The sequence below is a fragment of the Salmo salar genome, chromosome 08, assembly GCF_965601325.2.
Source record: "Salmo salar chromosome 08, fSalSal1, whole genome shotgun sequence".
NCBI lineage: Eukaryota > Metazoa > Chordata > Actinopteri > Salmoniformes > Salmonidae > Salmo > Salmo salar.
Genome location: NC_138298.1, coordinates 32,925,232 through 32,950,159, shown reverse-complemented (window position 1 = coordinate 32,950,159; position 24,928 = coordinate 32,925,232). Strand labels below are relative to the sequence as shown.

The 24,928-nt window shown below is 45.3% G+C and overlaps 1 protein-coding gene across 3 annotated transcripts; it reads right to left on the bottom strand.

Annotated features, from left to right (window-relative positions):
• Positions 1-369: 369 nt before the first annotated feature.
• Positions 370-23,513, bottom strand: LOC106610553 (nocturnin). 3 transcript variants are annotated; one of them, XM_045723084.2, is made up of 4 exons: positions 23,065-23,513; positions 4,316-4,633; positions 3,823-4,154; positions 370-3,597 (listed from the first exon to the last, which is right to left on the bottom strand). In XM_045723084.2, exons 1-4 carry the CDS (start codon positions 23,396-23,398, stop codon positions 3,070-3,072), a joined length of 1,512 nt encoding a protein of 503 aa, XP_045579040.2. In that variant the 5' UTR covers positions 23,399-23,513; the 3' UTR covers positions 370-3,069. The 3 variants fall into 3 exon arrangements, with proteins under 3 accessions (XP_045579040.2, XP_082834724.1, XP_014065414.2); XM_082978598.1 differs by lacking the exon at positions 23,065-23,513 and adding an exon at positions 22,073-22,193; XM_014209939.3 differs by lacking the exon at positions 23,065-23,513 and adding an exon at positions 8,174-8,405.
• Positions 23,514-24,928: the final 1,415 nt, after the last annotated feature.

Here is a 24,928-nt window from a genome sequence, read left to right as displayed (position 1 = left end):
GCAGGGATTCTGTTTTTAAACAGTTCCATTCAGCATTTAACCACCAGGGTTTAATGGGAGGCAACAGACTGGCTTCAATGGCTCAACTGGTTGGTGCAGAGTTGACTATTCACCACCCGCCTGACTTCCAAACGACTGCAATGTACTTAGTTGTAATTCAGTGTGTAGATGGAGTACGGTACCATTTAATCAGACTTCTAGACGTTACTATGTTGTAGTTAATATCCACGTTTCACTTGCTGGTGATGATGGTTAACTAGTTCTAAATGGATTGTTCCACAACTTACCACCAGGGGGCATTGGATGGCATTTAAACTGGTGAGGTAGAAAGTGATTTATAATGCCTAGAACACCACACAGAGACAGAAGAAAATGGCAGATTATTTTATTGCACATAGTCTGACAGCTTGAATATAAAACTACTGTCCTGCATGTTATCCTGGGACTGATGCTCATGGACTGGAAATAACAGTATGCATGTAGTCTTGTGTGGGTCAGTTGGTACGTGGCACCATGGTTTCCCACAGGGGCCACCCATACAATGTATAGACACACTACTGTAAGTTTGCTTTGGATAAAATACATCTAGATACTTTTTATTACAAATTAAATGTACCGTGGTGGTACGCTCACCCCCAGCTGAACGTTCAGATAGAAATATGCTATGTAGAACAAACATGCATCTCTGACATATACAATAAGGAATCACATTGGCTCTATTTAGTGGTATTTCTATCTGCAACGTTCAATAACGTGTTTGTACTGAACATGGCCCTGGTACAAGTAGGTATTAATGACACACCTGACCAGTATTAGACCAGAAAAGGACAGATACCCACACAGTGCATTTGGAAGTATTCAGACACGTTTACTTTTTCCACATTTTGATTCTAAACTGTATTACTTTTCATCAATCTACACACAATACCCTGTAATGACAACCTGTTTTTGCTTTAAGACATTTTTGCAAATTTATTACAAATAATTCATAAGTATTCAAACTCTTTACTCAGTACTTTGTTGAAGCACCTTTGGCAGTGATTACAGCCTCAAGTCTTCTTGAGTATGACGCTACAAGCTTGACACACCTGTATTTGGGAGTTTCTCCCATTCTTCTCTGCAGGTCAAATGTATTTATATAGCCCTTCTTACATCAGCTGATATCTCAAAGTGCTGTACAGAAACCCAGCCTAAAACCCCAAACAGCAAGCAATGCAGGTGTAGAAGCACAGTGGCCAGGAAAAACTCCCTAGAAAGGCCAGAACCTAGGAAGAAACAGGCTATGAGGGGTGCAGATCCTCTCAAGCTCGGTCAGGTTGGATGGGGAGCGTCGCTGCACAGATATTTCAGGTCTCTCCAGAGATGTCCGATCAGGTTCAAGTCCGGGCTCTGGCTGGGCAACTCCTGCGTTGTCTTGGCTGTGTGCTTAGGGTCGTTGTCCTGTTGGAAGGTGAACCTTCGCCCCAGTCCGAGGTCCTGAGTGCTCTGGAGCAGGTTCATCAAGGATCAGTCTGTACTTTGTTCTGTTAATCTTTGACTATTCTTCCAGTCCCTGCCACTGAAAAACATCCCCACAGCATGATGCTGCCACCACCATGCTTTACCATAGGGATGGTGTCATTCATGCCAATGAGTTCAATCTTGGTTATCATGGTCACAGTCCTTTAGGCAAACTCCAAGCGGGCTGTCATGTGCCTTTTACTGAGGAGTGGCTTCCGTCTGGTCACTACCATAAACGCCTGATTGGTGGAGTGCTGCAGAGATGATTGTCCTTCTGGAAGGTTCTCCAATCGCCACAGAGGAACTCTGGAGCTCTGTCAGAGTGACCATCGGGTTCTTGGTCACCTCCCCGACCAAGCCACTTCTCAACCAATTGCTCAGTTTGGCTGTGCGGCCAGCTCTAGGAAGAGTCTTGGTGGTTCCAAACTTCTTCCATTTAAGAATGATGGAGGCCACTGTGTTCTTGGGGACCTTCAATGCTGCAGAAATGTTTTGGTACCCTTCCCCAGATCTGAACCACGACACAATCCTGTCTCGGAGCTCTATGGACAATTCCATTGTTGTCAACTGCAGGACTTTATATAGACAGGTGTGCCTTTCCAAATCATGTACAATCAATGTAATTTACCACAGGTGGACTCCAAACAAGTTGTAGAAACATCTCAATGGAAACCAGATGCACCTGAGCTCAATTTCAAGGCCCATAGCAAAGTATTGCTATAAATAAGGTATTTCTAAAAACCTGTTTTTGCTTTGTCTTGTGGGGTATTGTGTGAAGATTGGGGTTAAAACATTAATTTAATCAATTTTAGAATAAGGCTGTAATGTAACAAAATGTTGAAAAAAGTAAAGGTGTCTGAATACTTCCCGAATGCACTGTATACTTCAGAATATTTAGGCTAGTTAGCCAGCTAACTCCTTGATCCTGCTCTGTACTATTACCCTGCTGAATTGAAGCAGCCCAGGACAAGTAGAACCATTGAGTTGGATAGTAAACAGCAGGTAGGGTGCAATCATCAGTGTCAAGAGGTACAACAACAGCACCTATACTGTAGACAGGCACCATAGAGCCTAGTTTCAGCAGTCTGTCCAGTCCATTCCTCTTGGTCTCTCCTTCATTCAGAGTGTTTTAGTCAATGAAAACATGACTTCTGAAAAGTAAGCTCACACCAGAGGGTAGTTTCCTCCCTCTTTCCCTCCTGTTCTCCAGTCATCATACCCCAGAGATGGGTTCGGACTCAGAGGGATAGTGGCGCTTCTGTTCCCTCCATCCTTCCATCCCTCGTTCTGTTCCCTCCATCCCTCGTTCTGCCACTCCATCCTTCCATCCCTCGTTCTGTTCCCTCCATCCTTCCAACCCTCCTTCTGTTCCTTCCATCCCTCGTTCTGCCACTCCATCCTTCCATCCCTCGTTCTGCCACTCCATCCTTCCATCCCTCGTTCTGCCACTCCATCCTTCCATCCCTCGTTCTGTTCCCTCCATCCTTCCAACCCTCCTTCTGTTCCTTCCATCCCTCGTTCTGCCACTCCATCCTTTGAATTGTCAATCAAGTGTCCATATGATCCTCTTCACTCCTCCTCCTTTTTAAAGCTGAAGTCACACACCAGCGAGAGGTGATCGGAGGGGTAGTTGTACGACGGAAGCCTGTTAGGGCCAATCTGTTCCTCTGTAGGCATATCCAACACGGCGTCCACACGGAAAGCTTCTCTAGAGTACCAGATATAATCCAATGTGGTACAACATTCTCCCGTCGGTCGGATCTTCCACGTGGTATAGGCCGGTTCCGAAAGCCCGTCCCGGCTTAACCGTTTATAGGCCGAGTCAAGGATCAACGGCGACGAGGCGAAACGTTGGTAGACGTCCTCGGAAGGCACAGCGTTGAAGTCCCCGCAGACAAGGAGAGGGGTGTCTGGGGCGATGCCTATGGGACCCGAAGGACCCCCTGGTGATTGGGTGAGGGTGGTGAGGTTCCGGAGAAGGTCGGAACCCTGGGCGCTACGGAGACGTTCCCAGCCGCTCCGGGCTTTGAGGTGCGTCACGGCAACACACAGCCGCCGGCCTGTCACCCTGCAACGCAGCGTCGTGACGACCGCCACCTGTAGGGAAGACGATGGCATAAAACAGTTAAGGGTTACGGTCTAGTCAGTATTTCTAACAATCTACACAAAAAGTAGCTGTCCAGGAGGAGGGTTGACCTCTCTTGCCTGTTATGAAATAGGATCCTGTTGGAATCCTTCATTCCTTGAGGTAATCATATTACGGTCAGACCAGTGATTACTTCAAAGAAGAAAGGACAGTTAAACTAGCATAGCTTTACAAACCTGGTTGGTGGGTATTAAAACGGCACACAGCCGGACATTCACACTATCCACCAAGTCAAACCGGGCTTCATCATAGAACAGAGCACACCCATCCGGACCGTTGTTGCCCTCCACATCCAAACACGGAGACCAGGGCTTGGGGCAGAAGTTGCTGCGGTAACCCAGGCTGGCCAGGATTGGCTGGAAGGTGTCGTAGTAGTGGTCGACTTCCTGTAGACACAGGATGTGAGGTCGGTAGGTGAGGATCTCTTCTAGGATGAGGTATTTACGCTCCGCCCAGTTCAGTGCTTCCAGGGGACAGTTGACGAAACTGTCCATCCCTTCACCTAGAGCTGGAGGGAGAGAGAGAATTCATCTGTCAGTCTATTCATCCATCTCACTGTCCTTGATGCCAATTAAAATGAGCCATAATATACCATTTAATAACCCTGAATTAGATGAAACGTTCATGATTATTTTTGCTAAAGAAAGGCTTCAATAAAAAAACATTTACCTTGAGCCAGTATGTTCCACTGCATAACCCTGATGGTCCTCTGAGTGGCACTGTTGTCCACTTCCTCCCTGTCCACCTCTCCCTCCCCGGGGCAGATGAAGGCTCTGAGGAGGCGAGGAGGCCTGTCCCGTAGAGCCTCCTCACACTCCCTCAGCAGCTCCAGGGGGTCCGTGGGGTGCTCCGGGGGAGAGTGACACCCCTGGGAGGGGTGCTGGGGGTCCTGGTGATGGGCCAGCGGGGTGGTAGTGGTGCTGTTGTTGACTAGGGTCTGGGCCAGGGAGCTGTAGAGTCTACTGGCACCACTGCCCATTGGACAGACTGGAGAGAGAGGGTGTAGGGAGATAGAAAACATGATCATATGATATTTTACAGGACACTTTAGTCCAATACCAAGTTCCAAACTATTTTAACCACAACATAGAACCACACAAAGGGCCAACAAGGGTACCCCGAGGTTGATTCCATCCCAGAAATAGGTGTCAGTCTCTAGGGAGAAGTCCTGCTAACCCTGGGCCTCACTCCCCACGTGCCTGGTTCCTCACACTGTAACAGGGCCTAGTGTTGTACTGTTCCATGTCTACTGCTGTAGCAACACCAGCTGACACTTTTCCCTACACACTGATCTTAGGTCAGTTTTACCTCCAGCCCTTTATGGTTAAGGATTTGGGGAAGCTGATCCTAGATCTGTGCTTAAGGGTGACATTTATCTTCTCTCTCAATTCAGGGAGGATCCGACCAACCAAAACACACTAACCTAATCCCTTTGGTCAATCAGGAGTAAGTTCAAAGGTGAGATTGGGGTTGTTGCCAGGTGAAGGGGTAAAGGTCACCTATTGACTAGTCACTTGACTTGGAACAACATATTGACAACCTAGGCCTTTTTGTTTTCTACCTCAAATGTGTTTTTTTTTGCCCTAGAAAATTATCTGAATAGGACATCTATGGGTGGACTATCGGACGGTGTGTGTTTTTGCAAGGCAATTGTGTGTGTGTGTGGTTCAGTTCATGTGCGGATACAGAAAGACTGCTTGTTAGCTGGCTGATGAGCCTTACCTTGTCCTTGGACAACAACAGTAGCTCTGTGTGCTTTGAGGGAGTGTGTGTGTCATCTCTGGTTTCATCCAGTCAGTGTATGTGTGTGTTTCATTCCTCCAAAGTGTGTGTTCTTTTGGCTCCGTCTCGCTCTCTCTCCACTTTGTCGGTCAATATATATATGTGTGTGTGTGTGTGTGTGTAGTATTTATTTCTCTGCTTTCAGTTTGTCAGTTCTTCTCTCTCAACTAGTCACATGCACCAGTGACCCTACAGCCCAGTTTGAAGTGACTGTGTGTGTGTGAGCGCCTGGACAGCAGTATGCTGTGTGCTGGGAGATAAACATGTCAGTGTCAGCTGACTGTGTTCCTCTCTTTGCCCTCTCTGGACACATGAACCAGTAAGGCTCAGTTTCTAGTAGGACTACATCTCCCAGCTCTCACATGAACCAGTCAGGCTCAGTTTATAGTAGGACTACATCTCCCAGCTCTCACATGAACCAGTCAGGCTCAGTTTATAGTAGGACTACATCTCCCAGCTCTCACATGAACCAGTAAGGCTCAGTTTATAGTAGGACTACATCTCCCAGCTCTCACATGAAGCAGTCAGGCTCAGTTTCTAGTAGGACTACATCTCGCAGCTCTCGGTCTAATGGCAGCGTGTAGTTGGACTACCTCTCCCAGCTGTCATCTCTGTCTAGTCTTCATTGTTTCTAAATTCTAGTTTAACCTCTGATGGCCTTCAGTTGAACTGGATTAGCCTCATCTAGTCCCCTGACAGTATCTCTCTACCTCAATACTGATCTAGGGTCAGTATGGTTATTAACCTCATGAAGGTAAAGGGTTATGTCAGGGGAAGGGTGATCTGATCCTAGATCTGTGGTTAATGGAAAATCCTGAGTATCTATGAATGGTGAATCAACCCATATAAAAGGGGAAGGGTTAGCTGATCCTAACCGGTGTTTAGGCTCCGCATCTCAGTGCTAGAGGCATCACTACAGACCCTGGTTTGATCCCAGGCTGTATCACAACCGCTCGTGTTCGGGAGTCCCATAGGGCGGCGCACAATTGGCCCAGCGTTGTCCGGCTTAGGGGAGGGTTTGGCCGGGGTAGGCTGTCATTGTAAAATAAGAGTTTGTTCTTAACTGACTTGCCTAGTTAAATAAAGTTAAATAAAAAAGAATAATGTATGAGTAAATCAAAACATCAAACTATTAGGTAGGTTACTAAGCAACAAACAAGAAGACCTTTTGTTGACATTACCACTAAAACGCCATCTCTGTGACAAGACCAATGGCCATCCAGAAACAGTCAGTGGCCAGCAGTTTTATTACCTGCTGTTTGTTCTATTGCAAACTCCTGATTTCTGACGATCTCATACTGGCCCATATGCCCAGACGATCTCATACTGGCCCAGACGATCTCATACTGGCCCAGACGATCTCATGCTGGCCCTGACGATCTCATGCTGGCCCAGACGATCTCATACTGGCCCTGACGATCTCATGCTGGCCCTGACGATCTCATGCTGGCCCATATGCCCAGACGATCTCATACTGGCCCATATGCCCAGACGATCTCATGCTGGCCCTGACGATCTCATGCTGGCCCTGACGATCTCATACTGGCCCATATGCCCAGACGATCTCATACTGGCCCATATGCCCAGACGATCTCATACTGGCCCATATGCCCAGACGATCTCATACTGGCCCATATGCCCAGACGATCTCATACTGGCCCATATGCCCAGACGATCTCATACTGGCCCATATGCCCAGACGATCTCATACTGGCCCATATGCCCAGACGATCTCATACTGGCCCATATGCCCAGACGATCTCATACTGGCCCATATGCCCAGACGATCTCATACTGGCCCATATGCCCAGACGATCTCATACTGGCCCATATGCCCAGACGATCTCATACTGGCCCATATGTCCAGAGGACCCACCACATGTCCCTATCTGTTGCTCTGAGACCAGGACATGGCTGTTTACCAGGGTGTGATGACCAGGTGCATGGTCTAAACCAGAGCTATGGTAACCAGGTCAGACACAGTGATGGGATAAAGGTAGGGTTTAGCTCTTAAACAAATACTACATGTCGGTCTACATTTTCAGTGTGTGTGTGTGTGTGTCGGTCGCTGACAAATGAACCACATGCATCATATGGATATTTTCCAACAGGATCCCTTATCTCTGACTCCTTATCTAAACACATCTGAATCACTACTGCACCTCGTTCTGAAAGAATTCCTTCCATCTAACAATGAATGAGTTGCAGCTCTGAAGACTCATTACAGAAAGACAACAGAGCTTACATACAGAGAGATGTCACTAGGATACTAGTCCCTCGTTTCACCTTAACAGTGACCAAGACAGACAACTGTGTGCTTCCTAACCAACATAAAGGACGTTGTGTTGTCCCACTAGGGGCCCTAGCAAAGTCTGACCTTATTGGGTGAAACAGAACACCGGCACCCCTCCCCCAACGTCTCCCCCCTCAACCAAACAAGGATGAGACTACAACTTGAGAAAACAAACATCACACTACCCATTCTACCCAAACACTAGGATACACACAACAATATGAAGGAGAATTCATCCATTACCTTACAACAACCAGTAGCTCCATAAGTTCAATAAACACCAGTGATACTTGCAAGCGCAGTGTACTGGTTTTTCCTTTCAATTTACTGCCAGATCATTCCCAGGCATCTGCAACAAGTCCCCTCAGACGGGCGAGAGCCTTTCCCATTACAACGACCAATATAAACCCGCTAACGTAAGAGTTTAATAAAGATACCACAGTCATGCTCACCCATAGTTTCCATCATTATAGTCTCTTGCTTCCTTGTATGTCTGACTGGCAGTCTTGAGAAAGAACGGTCAGTAAATGTTGCAGAACTTCTGATAAACACTTGATGTGTTGTCTCTCGTCAAGTGTGTGAGAGACGTACTCGCTGTGTTTCTGAGTGAGCTCAATGTTCACTACACCTTATAACCCATAGGGAGGGAGGGAGAGAGAGATGAGGAGGGAGTGACGACAGCAGTCCGTATGAGGCGTCACTACAGATCATGTGCTTGGGGACAGGATATAATGCTGCACAATCTCCACCGCTGATTCACACACAGGGTGCGTTCTTGTATAAACAGACGTACACATAGGGAGGGTTATTTCACCACACTCACACACGCAAGGGTTGTGGTTTGGTTCATGACTATAGAGTTAACGGAATCAATGGCAGTCATTAGCAAACAGCCACTTCAGTGTCACACACAGTTCCTCAATATGTCCATAGATAGAACGGTGTCCCCAGATGCCCACAGACCTGTTGTATCTGCTCCTGACCACAGATGATGTAGGAAAAACACATTCATGCATTTCCTCATTTAAATTTTTCCACTTCATATTGGGTAATTGTCCTATCCTCTCCTATCATGTGTAACTGTCCTATCCTCTCCTATCATGTGTAACTGTCCTATCCTCTCCTATCATGTGTAACTGTCCTATCCTATCCTGTTTTTCCACTTCATATTGGGTAATTGTCCTATCCTCTCCTATCATGTGTAACGGTCCTATCCTGTGTAATTGTCCTATCCTCTCCTATCCTGCATAACTGTCCTATCCTCTCCTATCCTGTGTAATTGTCCTATCCTCTCCTATCCTGTGTAATTGTCCTATCCTCTCATATCGTGTGTAACTGTCCTATCCTGTGTAATTGTCCTATCCTCTCCTATCATGTGTAACTGTCCTATCCTGTGTAATTGTCCTATCCTCTCCTATCATGTGTAACTCTCCTATCATGTGTAACTGTCCTATCGTGTATAATTGTCCTATCCTCTCCTATCCTGTGTAATTGTCCTATCCTCTCCTATCATGTGTAACTGTCCTATCCTCTCCTATCATGTGTAACTGTCCTATCCTATCCTGTTTATCCACTTCATATTGGGTAATTGTCCTATCCTCTCCTATCATGTCTAACTGTCCTATCCTGTCTAATTGTCCTATCCTCTCCTATCCTGTGTAATTGTCCTATCCTGTGTAACTGTCCTATCCTCTCCTATCATGTGTAACTGTCCTATCGTGTATAATTGTCCTATCCTCTCCTATCCTGTGTAATTGTCCTATCATGTGTAACTGTCCTATCCTCTCCTATCATGTGTAACTGTCCTATCCTATCCTGTTTATCCACTTCATATTGGGTAATTGTCCTATCCTCTCCTATCATGTCTAACTGTCCTATCCTGTCTAATTGTCCTATCCTCTCCTATCCTGTGTAATTGTCCTATCCTATCCTGTTTTTCCACTTCATATTGGGTAACTGTCTTATCCTCTCCTATCATGTGTAACTGTCCTATCCTGTGTAATTGTCCTATCCTCTCCTATCATGTGTAACTGTCCTATCGTGTGTAACTGTCCTATCGTGTGTAACTGTCCTATCCTCTCCTATCCTGTGTAACTGTCCTATCCTCTCCTATCCTGTGTAACTGTCCTATCATGTGTAATTGTCCTATCCTCTCCTATCATGTGTAACTGTCCTATCCTGTGTAACTGTCCTATCCTGTGTAACTGTCCTATCCTCTCCTATCATGTGTAACTGTCCTATCCTGTGTAACTGTCCTATCCTCTCCTATCATGTGTAACTGTCCTATCCTGTGTAATTGTCCTATCCTCTCCTATCCTGTGTAATTGTCCTATCCTCTCCTATCGTGTGTAACTGTCCTATCGTGTGTAACTGTCCTATCGTGTGTAATTGTCCTATCCTCTCCTATCCTGTGTAATTGTCCTATCCTCTCCTATCCTGTGTAACTGTCCTATCATGTGTAACTGTCCTATCCTCTCCTATCCTGTGTAATTGTCCTATCCTCTCCTATCCTGTGTAATTGTCCTATCCTCTCCTATCCTGTGTAATTGTCCTATCCTCTCCTATCCTGTGTAATTGTCCTATCCTATCATGTGTAACTGTCCTATCCTGTGTAACTGTCCTATCCTCTCCTATCATGTGTAACTGTCCTATCCTGTGTAACTGTCCTATCCTCTCCTATCATGTGTAACTGTCCTATCCTGTGTAACTGTCCTATCCTCTCCTATCCTGTGTAATTGTCCTATCCTCTCCTATCGTGTGTAACTGTCCTATCCTCTCCTATCATGTGCAACTGTCCTATCCTCTCCTATCATGTGTAACTGTCCTATCCTGTGTAATTGTCCTATCCTCTCCTATCATGTGTAACTGTCCTATCATGTGTAACTGTCCTATCCTGTGTAATTGTCCTATCCTCTCCTATCATGTGTAACTGTCCTATCCTGTGTAACTGTCCTATCCTGTGTAACTGTCCTATCCTCTCTTATCATGTGTAACTGTCCTATCCTGTGTAATTGTCCTATCCTCTCCTATCATGTGTAACTGTCCTATCCTGTGTAACTGTCCTATCATGTGTAACTGTCCTATCCTCTCCTATCATGTGTAACTGTCCTATCCTCTCCTATCATGTGTAACTGTCCTATCCTGTGTAACTGTCCTATCCTCTCTTATCATGTATAACTGTCCTATCCTGTGTAATTGTCCTATCCTCTCCTATCATGTGTAACTGTCCTATCCTGTGTAATTGTCCTAACCTCTCCTATCATGTGTAATTGTCCTATCCTCTCCTATCATGTGTAATTGTCCTATCCTCTCCTATCCTGTGTAGTTGTCCTATCCTCTCCTATCATGTGTAACTGTCCTATCCTGTGTAACTGTCCTATCCTCTCTTATCATGTGTAACTGTCCTATCCTGTGTAATTGTCCTATCCTCTCCTATCATGTGTAACTGTCCTATCCTGTGTAATTGTCCTATCCTCTCCTATCATGTGTAATTGTCCTATCCTCTCCTATCATGTGTAATTGTCCTATCCTCTCCTATCCTGTGTAATTGTCCTATCCTCTCCTATCCTGTGTAGTTGTCCTATCCTCTCCTATCCTGTGTAATTGTCCTATCCTGTGTAATTGTCCTATCCTGTGTAATTGTCCTATCCTCTCCTATCATGTGTAACTGTCCTATCCTGTGTAATTGTCCTATCATGTGTAACTGTCCTATCCTGTGTAATTGTCCTATCCTCTCCTATCATGTGTAACTGTCCTATCCTGTGTAATTGTCCTATCCTCTCCTATCATGTGTAACTGTCCTATCCTGTGTAACTGTCCTATCCTCTCCTATCATGTGTAACTGTCCTATCCTCTCCTATCCTGTGTAATTGTCCTATCCTCTCCTATCCTGTGTAACTGTCCTATCCTCTCCTATCATGTGTAACTGTCCTATCCTCTCCTATCATGTGTAACTGTCCTATCGTGTGTAACTGTCCTATCCTGTGTAATTGTCCTATCCTCTCCTATCGTGTGTAACTGTCCTATCCTGTGTAACTGTCCTATCCTCTCCTATCATGTGTAACTGTCCTATCCTCTCCTATCATGTGTAACTGTCCTATCCTGTGTAATTGTCCTATCCTCTCCTATCGTGTGTAACTGTCCTATCCTGTGTAATTGTCCTATCCTCTCCTATCGTGTGTAACTGTCCTTTCCTGTGTAATTGTCCTGTCCTCTCCTATCATGTGTAACTGTCCTATCGTGTGTAACGGTCCTATCCTGTGTAATTGTCCTATCCTCTCCTATCGTGTGTAACTGTCCTATCCTGTGTAATTGTCCTATCCTCTCCTATCCTGTGTAATTATCCTATCCTCTCCTATCCTGTGTAATTGTCCTATCCTCTCCTATCTTGTGTAATTGTCCTATCCTCTCCTATCTTGTGTAACTGTCCTATCGTGTGTAATTGTCCTATCGTCTCCTATCCTGTGTAATTGTCCTATCCTCTCCTATCCTGTGTAACTGTCCTATCCTCTCCTATCCTGTGTAACTGTCCTATCCTCTCCCATCCTGTGTAACTGTCCTATCGTGTGTAACTGTCCTTTCCTCTCCTATCATGTGTAACTGTCCTATCCTCTCCTATCATGTGTACAGTGAGGGAAAAAAGTATTTGATCCCCTGCTGATTTTGTACATTTGCCCACTGACAAAGAAATGATCAGTCTATAATTTTAATGGTAGGTTTATTTGAACAGTGAGAGACAGAATAACAACAAAAATATCCAGAAAAACGCATGTCAAAAATGTTATAAAATGATTTGCATTTTAATGAGGGAAATAAGTATTTGACCCCTCTGCAAAACATGACTTAGTACTTGGTGGCAAAACCCTTGTTGGCAATCAGAGGCCCCATGTCCCATCCTATTATGTGTAACTGTCCTAATCTCGCTTATCGTGTGTAACTGTCCTATCCTATCATGTGTAATTGTCCTATCCTCTGTGTTTACTGTATCCGTACATACGGTGTAAATTCTACTGTCTATTTTGTCTATTGCTGGCAGCACCATTTCACCAAACCAGATGGTATCAAGGAGATTCTGATATGGATGCCTACATGTGACAATGAATCAATGTTACTAAAAACAAGTCATGTTTTGATCTGCTCTCCACTGACTCGTAATATTTCCTAGGAATTGAGGAAGAAGCATTAAATATATACAGACAGGTCTACACAAATGCAGAGGGCTGGTTTCCCAGACACGTATTAAGCCCATATCATTGGGCCTTGAAGACTAAAAAGCTTAATGGAGAATCTCCATCCAAAGTGCTTTTAAAAAGGCCCAGTGCAGTCAAAATTCTGTTTTGTATCATATTGTACAACAGCTGATGAAACTAACATTGTAAAATTCTTAAAGAATGTGATCAGTGTTATTTCCACGATAACAACAGCCACATGTAGCACGCGCTCCAGCAGGTATATCTCACTGGTCATCATAACAACACCCACCCGTAGAACGCGCTCCAGCAGGTATATCTCACTGGTCATCATAAAAACACCCACCCGCAGCACGCGCTCCAGCAGGTATATCTCACTGGTCATCATAACAACACCCACCAGTAGCACGCGCTCCAGCAGGTATATCTCACTGGTCATCATAAAAACACCCACCCGCAGCACGCGCTCCAGCAGGTATATCTCACTGGTCATAATAACACCCACCCGTAGCACGCGCTCCAGCAGGTATATCTCACTGGTCACCATAACAACACCCACCTGTAGCACGCGCTCCAGCAGGTATATCTCACTGGTCACCATAACAACACCCACCCGCAGCACGCGCTCCAGCAGGTATATCTCACTGGTCATCACAACACCCACCCGTAGCACGCGCTCCAGCAGGTATATCTCACTGGTCACCATAACAACACCCACCTGTAGCACGCGCTCCAGCAGGTATATCTCACTGGTCACCATAACAACACCCACCCGCAGCACGCGCTCCAGCAGGTATATCTCACTGGTCATCATAACAACACCCACCCGTAGCACGCGCTCCAGCAGGTATATCTCACTGGTCACCATAACAACACCCACCCGTAGCACTGCTCCAGCAGGTATATCTCACTGGTCATCATAACAACACCCACCCGTAGCACGCGCTCCAGCAGGTATATCTCACTGGTCATCATAACACCACCCATCCGTAGCACGCGCTCCAGCAGGTATCTCTCACTGGTCACCATAACACCACCCACCCGTAGCACGCGCTCCAGCAGGTATATCTCACTGGTCATCATAACAACACCCACCCGCAGCACGCGCTCCAGCAGGTATATCTCACTGGTCATCATAACACCACCCATCCGTAGCACGCGCTCCAGCAGGTATATCTCACTGGTCATCCCCAAAGCCAACACCTCCTTTGGCCACAGTTCTCTGCTGCCAATGACTGGAACGAACTGCAAAAATAGCTGAATGTGGAGACTTATATTTCCCTCACTAACTTTAAACATCAGCTATCTGAGCAGCTTACCGATCACTGCAGCTGTACATAGCCCATCTGTAAACAGCCCATCCAATCTACCTACCTCATCCCCATATTGTTTTTATTTACTTTTCTGCACACCAGTATTTCTACTTGCTCATCTATCACTCCAGTGTTCATTTGCTAAATTGTAATTACTTTTCTACTATGGCCTATTTATTGCCTTACCTCCTCACGCCATTTGCACACACTGTATATAGATTTTATTTTTCTCTATTGTGTTATTGACTGTATGCTTGTTTATTCCATGTGTAACTCTGTTGTTTATGTCGCGCTGCTTTGCTTTATCTTGGCCAGGTCTCAGTTGTAAATGAGAACTTGTTCTCAACTGGCCTACCTGGTTAAATAATAATACAAATCGTTGCTGGTTGAAAATACAACACAGGACCTTCTAAACAGCAGGTTTCGGCTTGTCTGGTGACATCACCAGGCAGTATAAGTTAAAAGACCAATAACAAAGAGTTCCATACCTCTCTGCCAATAAAAAGGTCGTATTGAAGTTAAATATCCCTCCCATTGGGTCACTCACTCAGAACGCTCTCAGGCAGTCTTAGCAATACTCCTGCTTGAGACATTTCTTTTAGGAAAAAACTGTTTGTTTTTTTACCTTTTTAATGGAAAACTATTACAGTAAGGAACTTAATTGTTACCCAGAAAGGATTTGATATTAGGATAATAACGGCATCATTGGGCCTTTAAGTCCAGGACTAGGCTTAATATGTGTCTGGGAAACCAGCCCAGAGTGTATAGGGCTAGGGATTGGTTTGGGGATTGGTTTGGGACTGGGCAGCTGTGTTCAGGATATGACCAACAACCACATTGCCCTACTTCAATGACTGTCTGGATTTTTCATTTGTTTACGTGATGTAGTTTTTCAGATGTCATGTTGTGTTAACGGAGACAAGGGCATTTCAGAGCAGTAGACAGACAGACGGGCATATCAGAGCAGACAGACAGACATAGAGAGAAGGGCATATCAGAGAAGACAGTGTGAGAAGGTTACATCAGAGAAGCAGAGGGGATGGAACACACAGTACACTGCCAGGGTGGAAATGTCAATGTGTCACACACGGATAAAGTGACACTGTCTGAGTGAACATCTCTCTGAGACGGTGTATGTGTACTGTGTGTGCCTGTGAGAGAGAGTACATACCTGTGTCCTTCACTCAAATGCCAGACAATTTTCCACTGGCTTACCTGCTCATGTCATATCTATACCACTTGGCCCTAATATAGAAGTTAATAGACCAATTAACTCATATATAACATACATACATACATACTTGAAGTCGGAAGTTAAACTGAGTTTAAATGTATTTGGTTTTCACAATTCCTGACATTTAATCCTAGTAAGAATTCCCCGTCTTAGGTCAGTTAGGATCACCACTTTATTTTAAGAATGTGAAATGTCAGAATAATAGTAGAGAGAATGATTTATTTCTGCTTTTATTTATTTCATCACATTCCCAGTAGGTCAGAACTTTACATACACTCAATTAGTATTTGGTAGCATTGCCTTTAAATTGTTTAACTTGGGTCAAACGTGTCAGGTAGCCTTCACCAAGCTTCCCACAATAAGTTGGGTGAATTTTGGCCCATTCCTCCTGACCGAGCTGGTGTAACTGAGTCAGGTTTGTAGGCCTCCTTGCTCGCACACACTTTTTCAGTTCTGCCCACATATTTTCAATAGGATTGAGGTCAGGGCTTTGTGATAGCCACTCCAATACCTTGACTTTGATGTCCTAGTGGAATAGATGGGTCTAGTCTAGCTATATCTAGGGCCTAGTGGTATATATGGGTGTAGACTAGCTATATCTAGGGCCTAGTGGTATATATGGGTGTAGTCTAGCTATATCTAGGGCCTAGTGGTATAGATGGGTGTAGTCTTATATCAAGGGCCTAGTTATAGATGGGTGTAGTCTAGTTATATCTAGGGCCTAGTGGTATAGATAGGTGTAGTCTAGCTATATCTAGGGCCTAGTTATATAGATGGGTGTAGTCTAGCTATATCTAGGGCCTAGCGGTATAAATGGGTGTAGTCTAGCCATATCTAGGGCCTAGTGATATAGATGGGTGTAGTCTAGCTATATCTAGGGCCTAGCGGTATAAATGGGTGTAGTCTAGCCATATCTAGGGCCTAGTGGTATAGATGGGTGTAGTCTAGTTATAACTAGGCCCTAGATATAACTACACCCATCTATACCACTAGGCCTAGATATAACTAGACTACACCCATCTATACCACTAGGCCCTAGTTATAACTAGACTACACCCATCTATTCCACTAGGCCCTAGATATAGCTAGACTACACCCATCTATACCACTAGGCCCTAGATATGGCTAGACTACACCCATCTATATAACTAGGCCCTAGATATAGCTAGTCTACACCCATCTATACCACTAGGCCCTAGATATAGCTAGACTACACCCATCTATACCACTAGGCCCTAGATATAGCTAGTCTACACCCATCTATACCACTAGGCCCTAGATATAGCTAGACTACACCCATCTATACCACTAGGCCCTAGATATAGCTAGTCTACACCCATCTATACCCTAGGCCCTAGATATAACTAGACTACACCCATCTATACCGCTAGGCCCTAGATATGGCTAGACTACACCCATCTATATCACTAGGCCCTAGATATAGATAGACTACACCCATCTATACCACTAGGCCCTAGATATAGCTAGACTACACCCATCTATACCACTAGGCCCTAGATATAGCTAGACTACACCCATCTATACCACTAGGCCCTAGATATAGCTAGACTACACCCATCTATACCGCTAGGCCCTAGATATAGCTAGTCTACACCCATCTATACCGCTAGGCCCTAGATATAGCTAGACTACACCCATCTATACCGCTAGGCCCTAGATATAGCTAGACTACACCCATCTATACCGCTAGGCCCTAGATATAGCTAGTCTACACCCATCTATACCCTAGGCCCTAGATATAACTAGACTACACCCATCTATACCGCTAGGCCCTAGATATAGCTAGACTACACCCATCTATATCACTAGGCCCTAGATATAGATAGACTACACCCATCTATACCACTAGGCCCTAGATATAGCTAGACCACACCCTTAGGACCAAACGTTGGCTGGCCATATAAATTATGGTTAACACTGATACTGCTTGACTGCCCACACAGAACTCAATGTTTCTTGTAGTGACACATGACGTGAGAGATACTCAACAGTTCCCAAAGCCACTCTACAATCATGACAACCAGTCGGCCCGGCAACCTAGAGGTAATACTAGTTCCGTCCATCTCACACCAGGTCTCATACCTACAGAGATCAGGATGTCAGTCTAAGAAGGATGTCTTAGCTGTTCCATCCATTGTCTACAAAACAAACATTCCGGCTATGTTGTAGAATTCCAGAATAGAGCACTGCTGGGAATGTCTTCTGAAATCAAATACACTGCACTCCATTCTACAATACAGGTTTCCAAAACATAACCACTACAATGTATTAAAACATAACTAATCCTCTGCTAGATTACACAACAGCTGCCTCAGATACACAGACATGGTGTGCCATCGCCTAGCTCTGGCTAACAGGCAGGCTTGAACAGGCCTGGTACTAACTGGGAGGGAACCAAAATATGTTCTGATTACTCAACTGTTACATAGCCCTCTATAAAAAGGACCAGAGCCAACAGGAGGCTGGGTATCAACCCAGTAACACAGCTAGCAGGTCTCTATTGGAGCACGGTGAGGGACGGGCCCAGTAACACAGCTAGCAGGTCACTACTGGAGCACGGTGAGGGACGGGCCCAGTAACACAGCTAGCAGGTCTCTACTGGAGCACGGTGAGGGACGGGCCCAGTAACGCAGCTAGCAGGTCTCTACTGGAGCACGGTGAGGGACGGGCCCAGTAACACAGCTAGCAGGTCTCTACTGGAGCACGGTGAGGGACGGGCCCACTAACGCAGCTAGCAGGTCTCTACTGGAGCACGGTGAGGGACGGGCCCAGTAACGCAGCTAGCAGGTCTCTAGTGGAGCACGGTGAGGGACGGGCCCAGTAACGCAGCCAGCAGGTCACTACTGGAGCACGGTGAGGGACGGGCCCAGTAACACAGCTAGCAGGTCTCTACTGGAGCACGGTGAGGGACGGGCCCAGTAACGCAGCTAGCAGGTCTCTACTGGAGCACGGTGAGGGACGGGCCCACTAACGCAGCTAGCAGGTCTCTACTGGAGCACGGTGAGGGACGGGCCCAGTAACGCAGCTAGCAGGTCTCTACTGGAGCACTGTGAGGGACGGGCCCAGTAACGCAGCTAGCAGGTCTCTACTGGAGCACGGTGAGGGACGGGCCCAGTAACACAGCTAGCAGGTCTCTACTGGAGCACGGTGAGGGACGGGCCCAGTAACACAGCTGGCAGGTCTCTACTGGAGCACGGTGAGGGACGGGCCCAGTAACGCAGCTAGCAGGTCTCCAAAACCTTTAATTGTAACCGCTGGTCTAGTTCTACAAAAGGGCCAGATCAGCCTCCTACAGCGTTTCCACTGGGTGATCTAGACATCTGCCAGATCGGCCTCCTACTGCGTTTCCACTGGGTGATCTAGACATCTGCCAGATCAGCCTCCTACAGCGTTTCCACTGGGTGATCTAGACATCTGCCAGATCGGCCTCCTACAGCGTTTCCACTGGGTGATCTAGACATCTGCCAGATCGGCCTCCTACAGCGTTTCCACTGGGTGATCTAGACATCTGCCAGATCGGCCTCCTACAGCGTTTCCACTGGGTGATCTAGACATCTGCCAGATCGGCCTCCTACTGCGTTTCCACTGGGTGATCTAGACATCTGCCAGATCGGCCTCCTACAGCGTTTCCACTGGGTGATCTAGACATCTGCCAGATCAGCCTCCTACAGCGTTTCCACTGGGTGATCTAGACATCTGCCAGATCAGCCTCCTACAGCGTTTCCACTGGGTGATCTAGACATCTGCCAGATCAGCCTCCTACAGCGTTACCACTGGGTGATCTAGACATCTGCCAGATCAGCCTCCTACAGCGTTTCCACTGGGTGATCTAGATATCTACTAGATCATGGAAGGGATTTGCTCGTGGCTAAAATGATTAAGTAAGTTAGTTAGGTCGGCCACACTATAAAGGGCAGAGCCTACAACAGTGTTGCCACTAATAGGTTCTATCTGTCTCTAGAAAACTAAATTAAAAATGGGCCGGTTCCCGGACACTAATAAAGCCTAGTCCTGGACTAAAAAACACTTTCAATTGAGATTCTCTAATGAGCTTGCTTTTTAATCTAAGGCCTAAACACTATCCAGGAAACCACTCCCAAGACTGTTGTCAGAGTTCTGCCATGAACAACACAGGTCTGAAAGAGTCTGGCACCAACATGCAGGCCTACACTTCTTAGGAAAGTGTAGGGCAACAAGTTTGTTGAAGGCCCAGTGCAGTCAAAAACCTGATTTTCCTGGGTTTTATATACATTTCCACAATATGAGGTTGGAATAATACTGTGAATATGATGATAATGCCCTTTTAGTGATAGAGCTGTTTGAAAAGACCGGTGACATTTCAGCCTGTTTAGGTGGGATTGAGTTGTCCAGCAGGACAATGACCCTAAGCATACTGCTAAAGCAACACGAGTGGTTTAAGGGGGAAACATTTAAATGTCTTGGAATGGCCTAGTCAAAGCCCAGACCTCAATCCAATTGAGAATCTGTGGTATGACAAAGATTGCTGTACACCAGCGGAATCCATCCAACTTGAAGGAGCTCGAGCAGTTTTGCCTTGAAGAATGTGCAGAAATCCCAGTGTGCCAAGATTGAGACATACCCCAAGAGACTTGCAGCTGTAATTGCTGCAGAAGGTAGCTCTACAAAGTAGAGGTCGACCGATTATGATTTTTCAACGCTGATACCGATTATTGGAGGACCAAAAAAAGCCAATACCAATTGATCGGCTGATATTTATAATGACAATTACAATAATACTGAATAAACACTTATTTTAACTTAATACATCAATAAAATCAATTTAGTCTCAAATAATGAAACATGTTCAATTTGGTTTAAATAATGCAAAAACAAGTGTTGGAGAAGAAAGTAAAAGTGCAATATTTGCCATGTAAAAAAGCTAACGTTTAAGTTCCTTGCTCAGAACAGGAGAACATATGAAAGCTGGTGGTTCCTTTCAATATTCCCAGGTAAGAAGTTTTAGGTTGTAGTTATTATAGGACTATTTCTCTCTATACCATTTGTATTTCATATACCTTTGACTATTGGATGTTCTTATAGGCACTATAGTATTGCCACCCTAATCTCGGCAGTTGATAGGCTTTAAGTCATAAACAGCGCAATGCTTGAAGCACAGCAAAGAGCTGCTGGCAAATGCAGGAAAGTGCTGTTTAAATGAATGCTTACAAGCCTGCTGCTGCCTACCACCACTCAGTCAGACTGCTCTATCAAATCATAGACTTAATTATAATATCACACAGAAATACAAGCCTTAGGTCATTAATATGGTCAAATCCGGAAACTATCATTTCGAAAACAAAACGTTTATTTTTTCAGTGAAATACGGAACCGTTCCGTATTTTATCTAACGGGTGGCATCCCTAAGTCTAACTATTGCTGTTACATTGCACACCCTTCAATGTTATGTCATAATTACGTAAAATTCTGGCAAATTAATTCCGGTCTTGGTTAGGAAGAAATGGTCTTCACACAGTTCGCAACTAGCCAGGCTGCCCAAACTGCTGCATATACCCTGACTCTGCTTGCACAGAACGTAAGAGAAGTGACACAATTTCCCTAGTTAAAAGAAATTCAAGTTAGCAGGCAATATTAACTAAATATGCAGGTTTAAAAATATATACTTGTGTATTGATTTTAAGAAAGGCATTGATGTTTATGGTTAGGTACACATTGGTACAACGACAGTGCTTTTTTCGTAAATGCGCTTGTTAAATCATCACCCGTTTGGCGAAGTAGGCTGTGATTCAATGATAAATTAACAGGCACCACATCGATTATATGCAACGCAGGACACGTTAGATAAACTAGTAATATCATCAACCATGTGTAGTTAACTAGTGATTATGAAGATTGATAGTTTTTTTATAAGATAAGTTTAATGCTAGCTAGCACCTTACCTTGGCTCCTTGCTGCATTCGCGTAACAGGTAGTCAAGCCTGCCACGCAGTCTCCTCGTGGAGTGCAATGTAATCGGTCATAATCGGTGTCCAAAAATGCCGATTGTTATGAAAACTTGAAATCGGCCCGAATTAGTCGGCCATTCCGATTAATCAGTCGCTCAAGTTCAGTTTTTTGGTGTTGTTTGTTTCACAAAAAAATATTGTGCATCTTCAAAGTGGTAGGCATGTTGTGTTTATCAAAATGATAAACCCCCCCAAACAAATCTATTTTAATTCCAGGTTATAAGGCAACAAAATAGGAAAAATGCCAAGGGGGTAAATACTTTGACAAGCCACTGTACATCAAACATTACATACAACATAATCTTACCCACAATCCCCAGAGAGAGAGAGAGAGCGAGAATAAAACACCTTGCATGAGAGTAGGGTATTATTACATAACAATTCCAGAGCGCATGAAAAAAAGATAGAGAAAATGAAAGAGTTGAGCAACGGACCAACAGTAGAAGAGGTTAAACTTCAAAAACATGGTTAGAATCCTGGTAGCCAGGCTACTGTTGAAACGTTCTTTAAAAACATGGTTAGAATCCTGGTAGCCAGGCTACTGTTGAAACGTTCTTTAAAACATGGTTAGAAACCTGGTAGACAGGCTTCTGTTGAAACGTTATCTTACCAGACTGGAGCTATCGTTGCAGCTGTATCCTCAGCAGATTCACTGTGTGTGCGTTTCTTACTCCTGCCGTGCTGTGTGTGTCCAGTATGTATGTGTGTGTGTGTGTAGCTGTGTGTGTGTGGAGAAGCGTGGTAGCGCTGTGCTTTTCAACAGCTGCACTACAAGGTCATTGGAATGAGTCAGTGTGAAAACATGGGTTCTACTGCCACCTACTGCTGAACTGGAGAAACAGCAGCTATGTAAATGACGTTTAGGCATGTTGGCGCAGGGCCAGAGCAAAAGCCTCCACACGCAAAGGTGAGGTAGAGAACCAGGGGTAGCCTTTTCTAATCGGAGGCTGTGCTGGATGGATGTCTGCTTTTTCTCCAGCCCTTCTCGAACATACCTGACTCAAATCTATGAATCAAGCTCCTGGTGTTAGAGTAGGGCTGGAGCAAAAGCCTGCAGTTGCTGTCTGAAAGGAGGAGGAGAGCCTTTGAAGTAATGCCAGCGCTTTGGTGGTTAAATAATTGGAATGACTTTTGGAGTTTGTGGAACAAACATGCACATTCCCAACTTGCATAAATGGAGGCATTTATATATATATATATATATTCTTATAGTTTAAGCGAGATTACCCCTGACATGAATCATAACATTGTTGCATTTTCTAATGTCTAATGTCAGCCCAAAGAAATGTTACCAGTTTGGCTTATCTCAACAACAGCGCAGTTAACTATATTGTAGTGACTTGAACCCAACACTTAGCGACCTCGTCAAAAGGTTGGACCTGTTTGCGTAACGGTTTTGATTTGACCTGGTTTCGAGTCCCAGTCGGGGCCACCCCCCGAATTTGCTACAATATCTAAGTTATACCTTTACATGATGCCCATCTTGAAATCAGTAAGAGAACATTTCAAACTTTAGCATTAGTCTTGGATAGTTAAGAGTAGATACACATTTTATGACTCGTTGAGTGATTGTACTGTAAAATTGTTACAAAACCAACTCACCGGTTATGGAACCTGCGGAGCATTTCTGCCATGTTTGGATCGCATGTTTCTTCCGTTTATTGTTAAGATTGCCGATGTGTGTCACCGAATAATAAGGAGAACCGGCCCGTGAATTCAGCAACCCCGGGTTCATCACCAGCATGCGGTGGGTGGGCGCACAGAAAGCCGGTAACTCTTTAGGCAGCGTCAGTTGACTACTTGACAGCGGCGACGCCGCAGGACTTTGACGATACATGGCGATTGCTGCGTTTGCCGGTGGTGGTTCCATCTCTTTTTCACCGGGGCTCTGCCCGCCTGTGGGGTAATTACCGTTCATCTCCCTGTGTGCGTGCATGTCGCGGATCGGATTACCGGTTAAAAGGTATTCAAAAACGATGTTAACGTCTCTTTAGTCGTTTTGAGCCTTGTGAGATTGGGCAAAAAGCGAAACCTAAATTCTCCAGCTTCAGAAAAATGACACTTCCCGTCACTCTTTCGTAACTGGGGACTCTGCTTCTCCTTTCGTAATAACAGCAAGGCCTGCCAAGCGGGTTTGGCAGCGTGTCACTTAGTACAGAGGTTTTGTAACCACTTCTGATTCTGAAAGAAAAACTATTCTGAAAGCAACCATATAAAACGCATATCGTGGTACTTGGGCAAATTCAAGGCATACAATTACATTTTAAATCCCTAAAAATAAATACTGCATGGGTCTTAGTTTAATTTGCTTCCTCGATCACACCGACAGTGTTATGCATTTTGGTACACCATAAGTACCTTCATGTCCAATGGAACGTTGCGTTTGCCTTGCAGTGCGTTCTTTGTGGTGTATACGGTGACGTATGCGTCAAACCGTATGCGTCGACGGCTTGACAGAAATGGTAGCAGAAGGTGACCGTTGAACTTTTGTTGCATACTTATCCAGATGATGCTTCGTACTATTTTGCGCTAAAACACTCTCAGTGTGATCAAGGCGTTAGTCCTATATTGCAGGGTTTCTGAACTCGGTCCAAGGGCCCCCTCCTGGGTGCACGTGTTGGGGGTTTTCCTAGCACTACACAGCTGATTCAAATAACCAACTCATCATCAAGTCTTGATCATTTGAATCAGCTGTGTAGTGCTGGGGCAAAAAACTAAATGTTCACCCAGGGGGGAAACCCTGCTCAATTAGATACACAGCCTCCTCTACCTCTGGTTTACTACCTCTAGCTGTATGTCCCACCACCCCTGTACTCCAACACAGCCTCCTCTACCTCTGGTTTACTACCTCTAGCTGTATGTCCCACCACCCCTGTACTCCAACACAGCCTCCTCTACCTCTGGTTTACTACCTCTAGCTGTATGTCCCACCACCCCTGTACTCCAACACAGCCTCCTCTACCTCTGGTTTACTACCTCTAGCTGTATGTCCCACCACCCCTGTACTCCAACACAGCCTCCTCTACCTCTGGTTTACTACCTCTAGCTGTATGTCCCACCACCCCTGTACTCCAACACAGCCTCCTCTACCTCTGGTTTACTACCTCTAGCTGTATGTCCCACCACCCCTGTACTCCAACACAGCCTCCTCTACCTCTGGTTTACTACCTCTAGCTGTATGTCCCACCACCCCTGTACTCCAACACAGCCTCCTCTACCTCTGGTTTACTACCTCTAGCTGTATGTCCCACCACCCCTGTACTCCAACACAGCCTCCTCTACCTCTGGTTTACTACCTCTAGCTGTATGTCCCACCACCCCTGTACTCCAACACAGCTTCCTCTACCTCTGGTTTACTACCTCTAGCTGTATGTCCCACCACCCCTGTACTCCAACACAGCCTCCTCTCCCTCTGGTTTACTACCTCTAGCTGTATGTCCCACCACCCTTGTGTTTCATAAAGCAC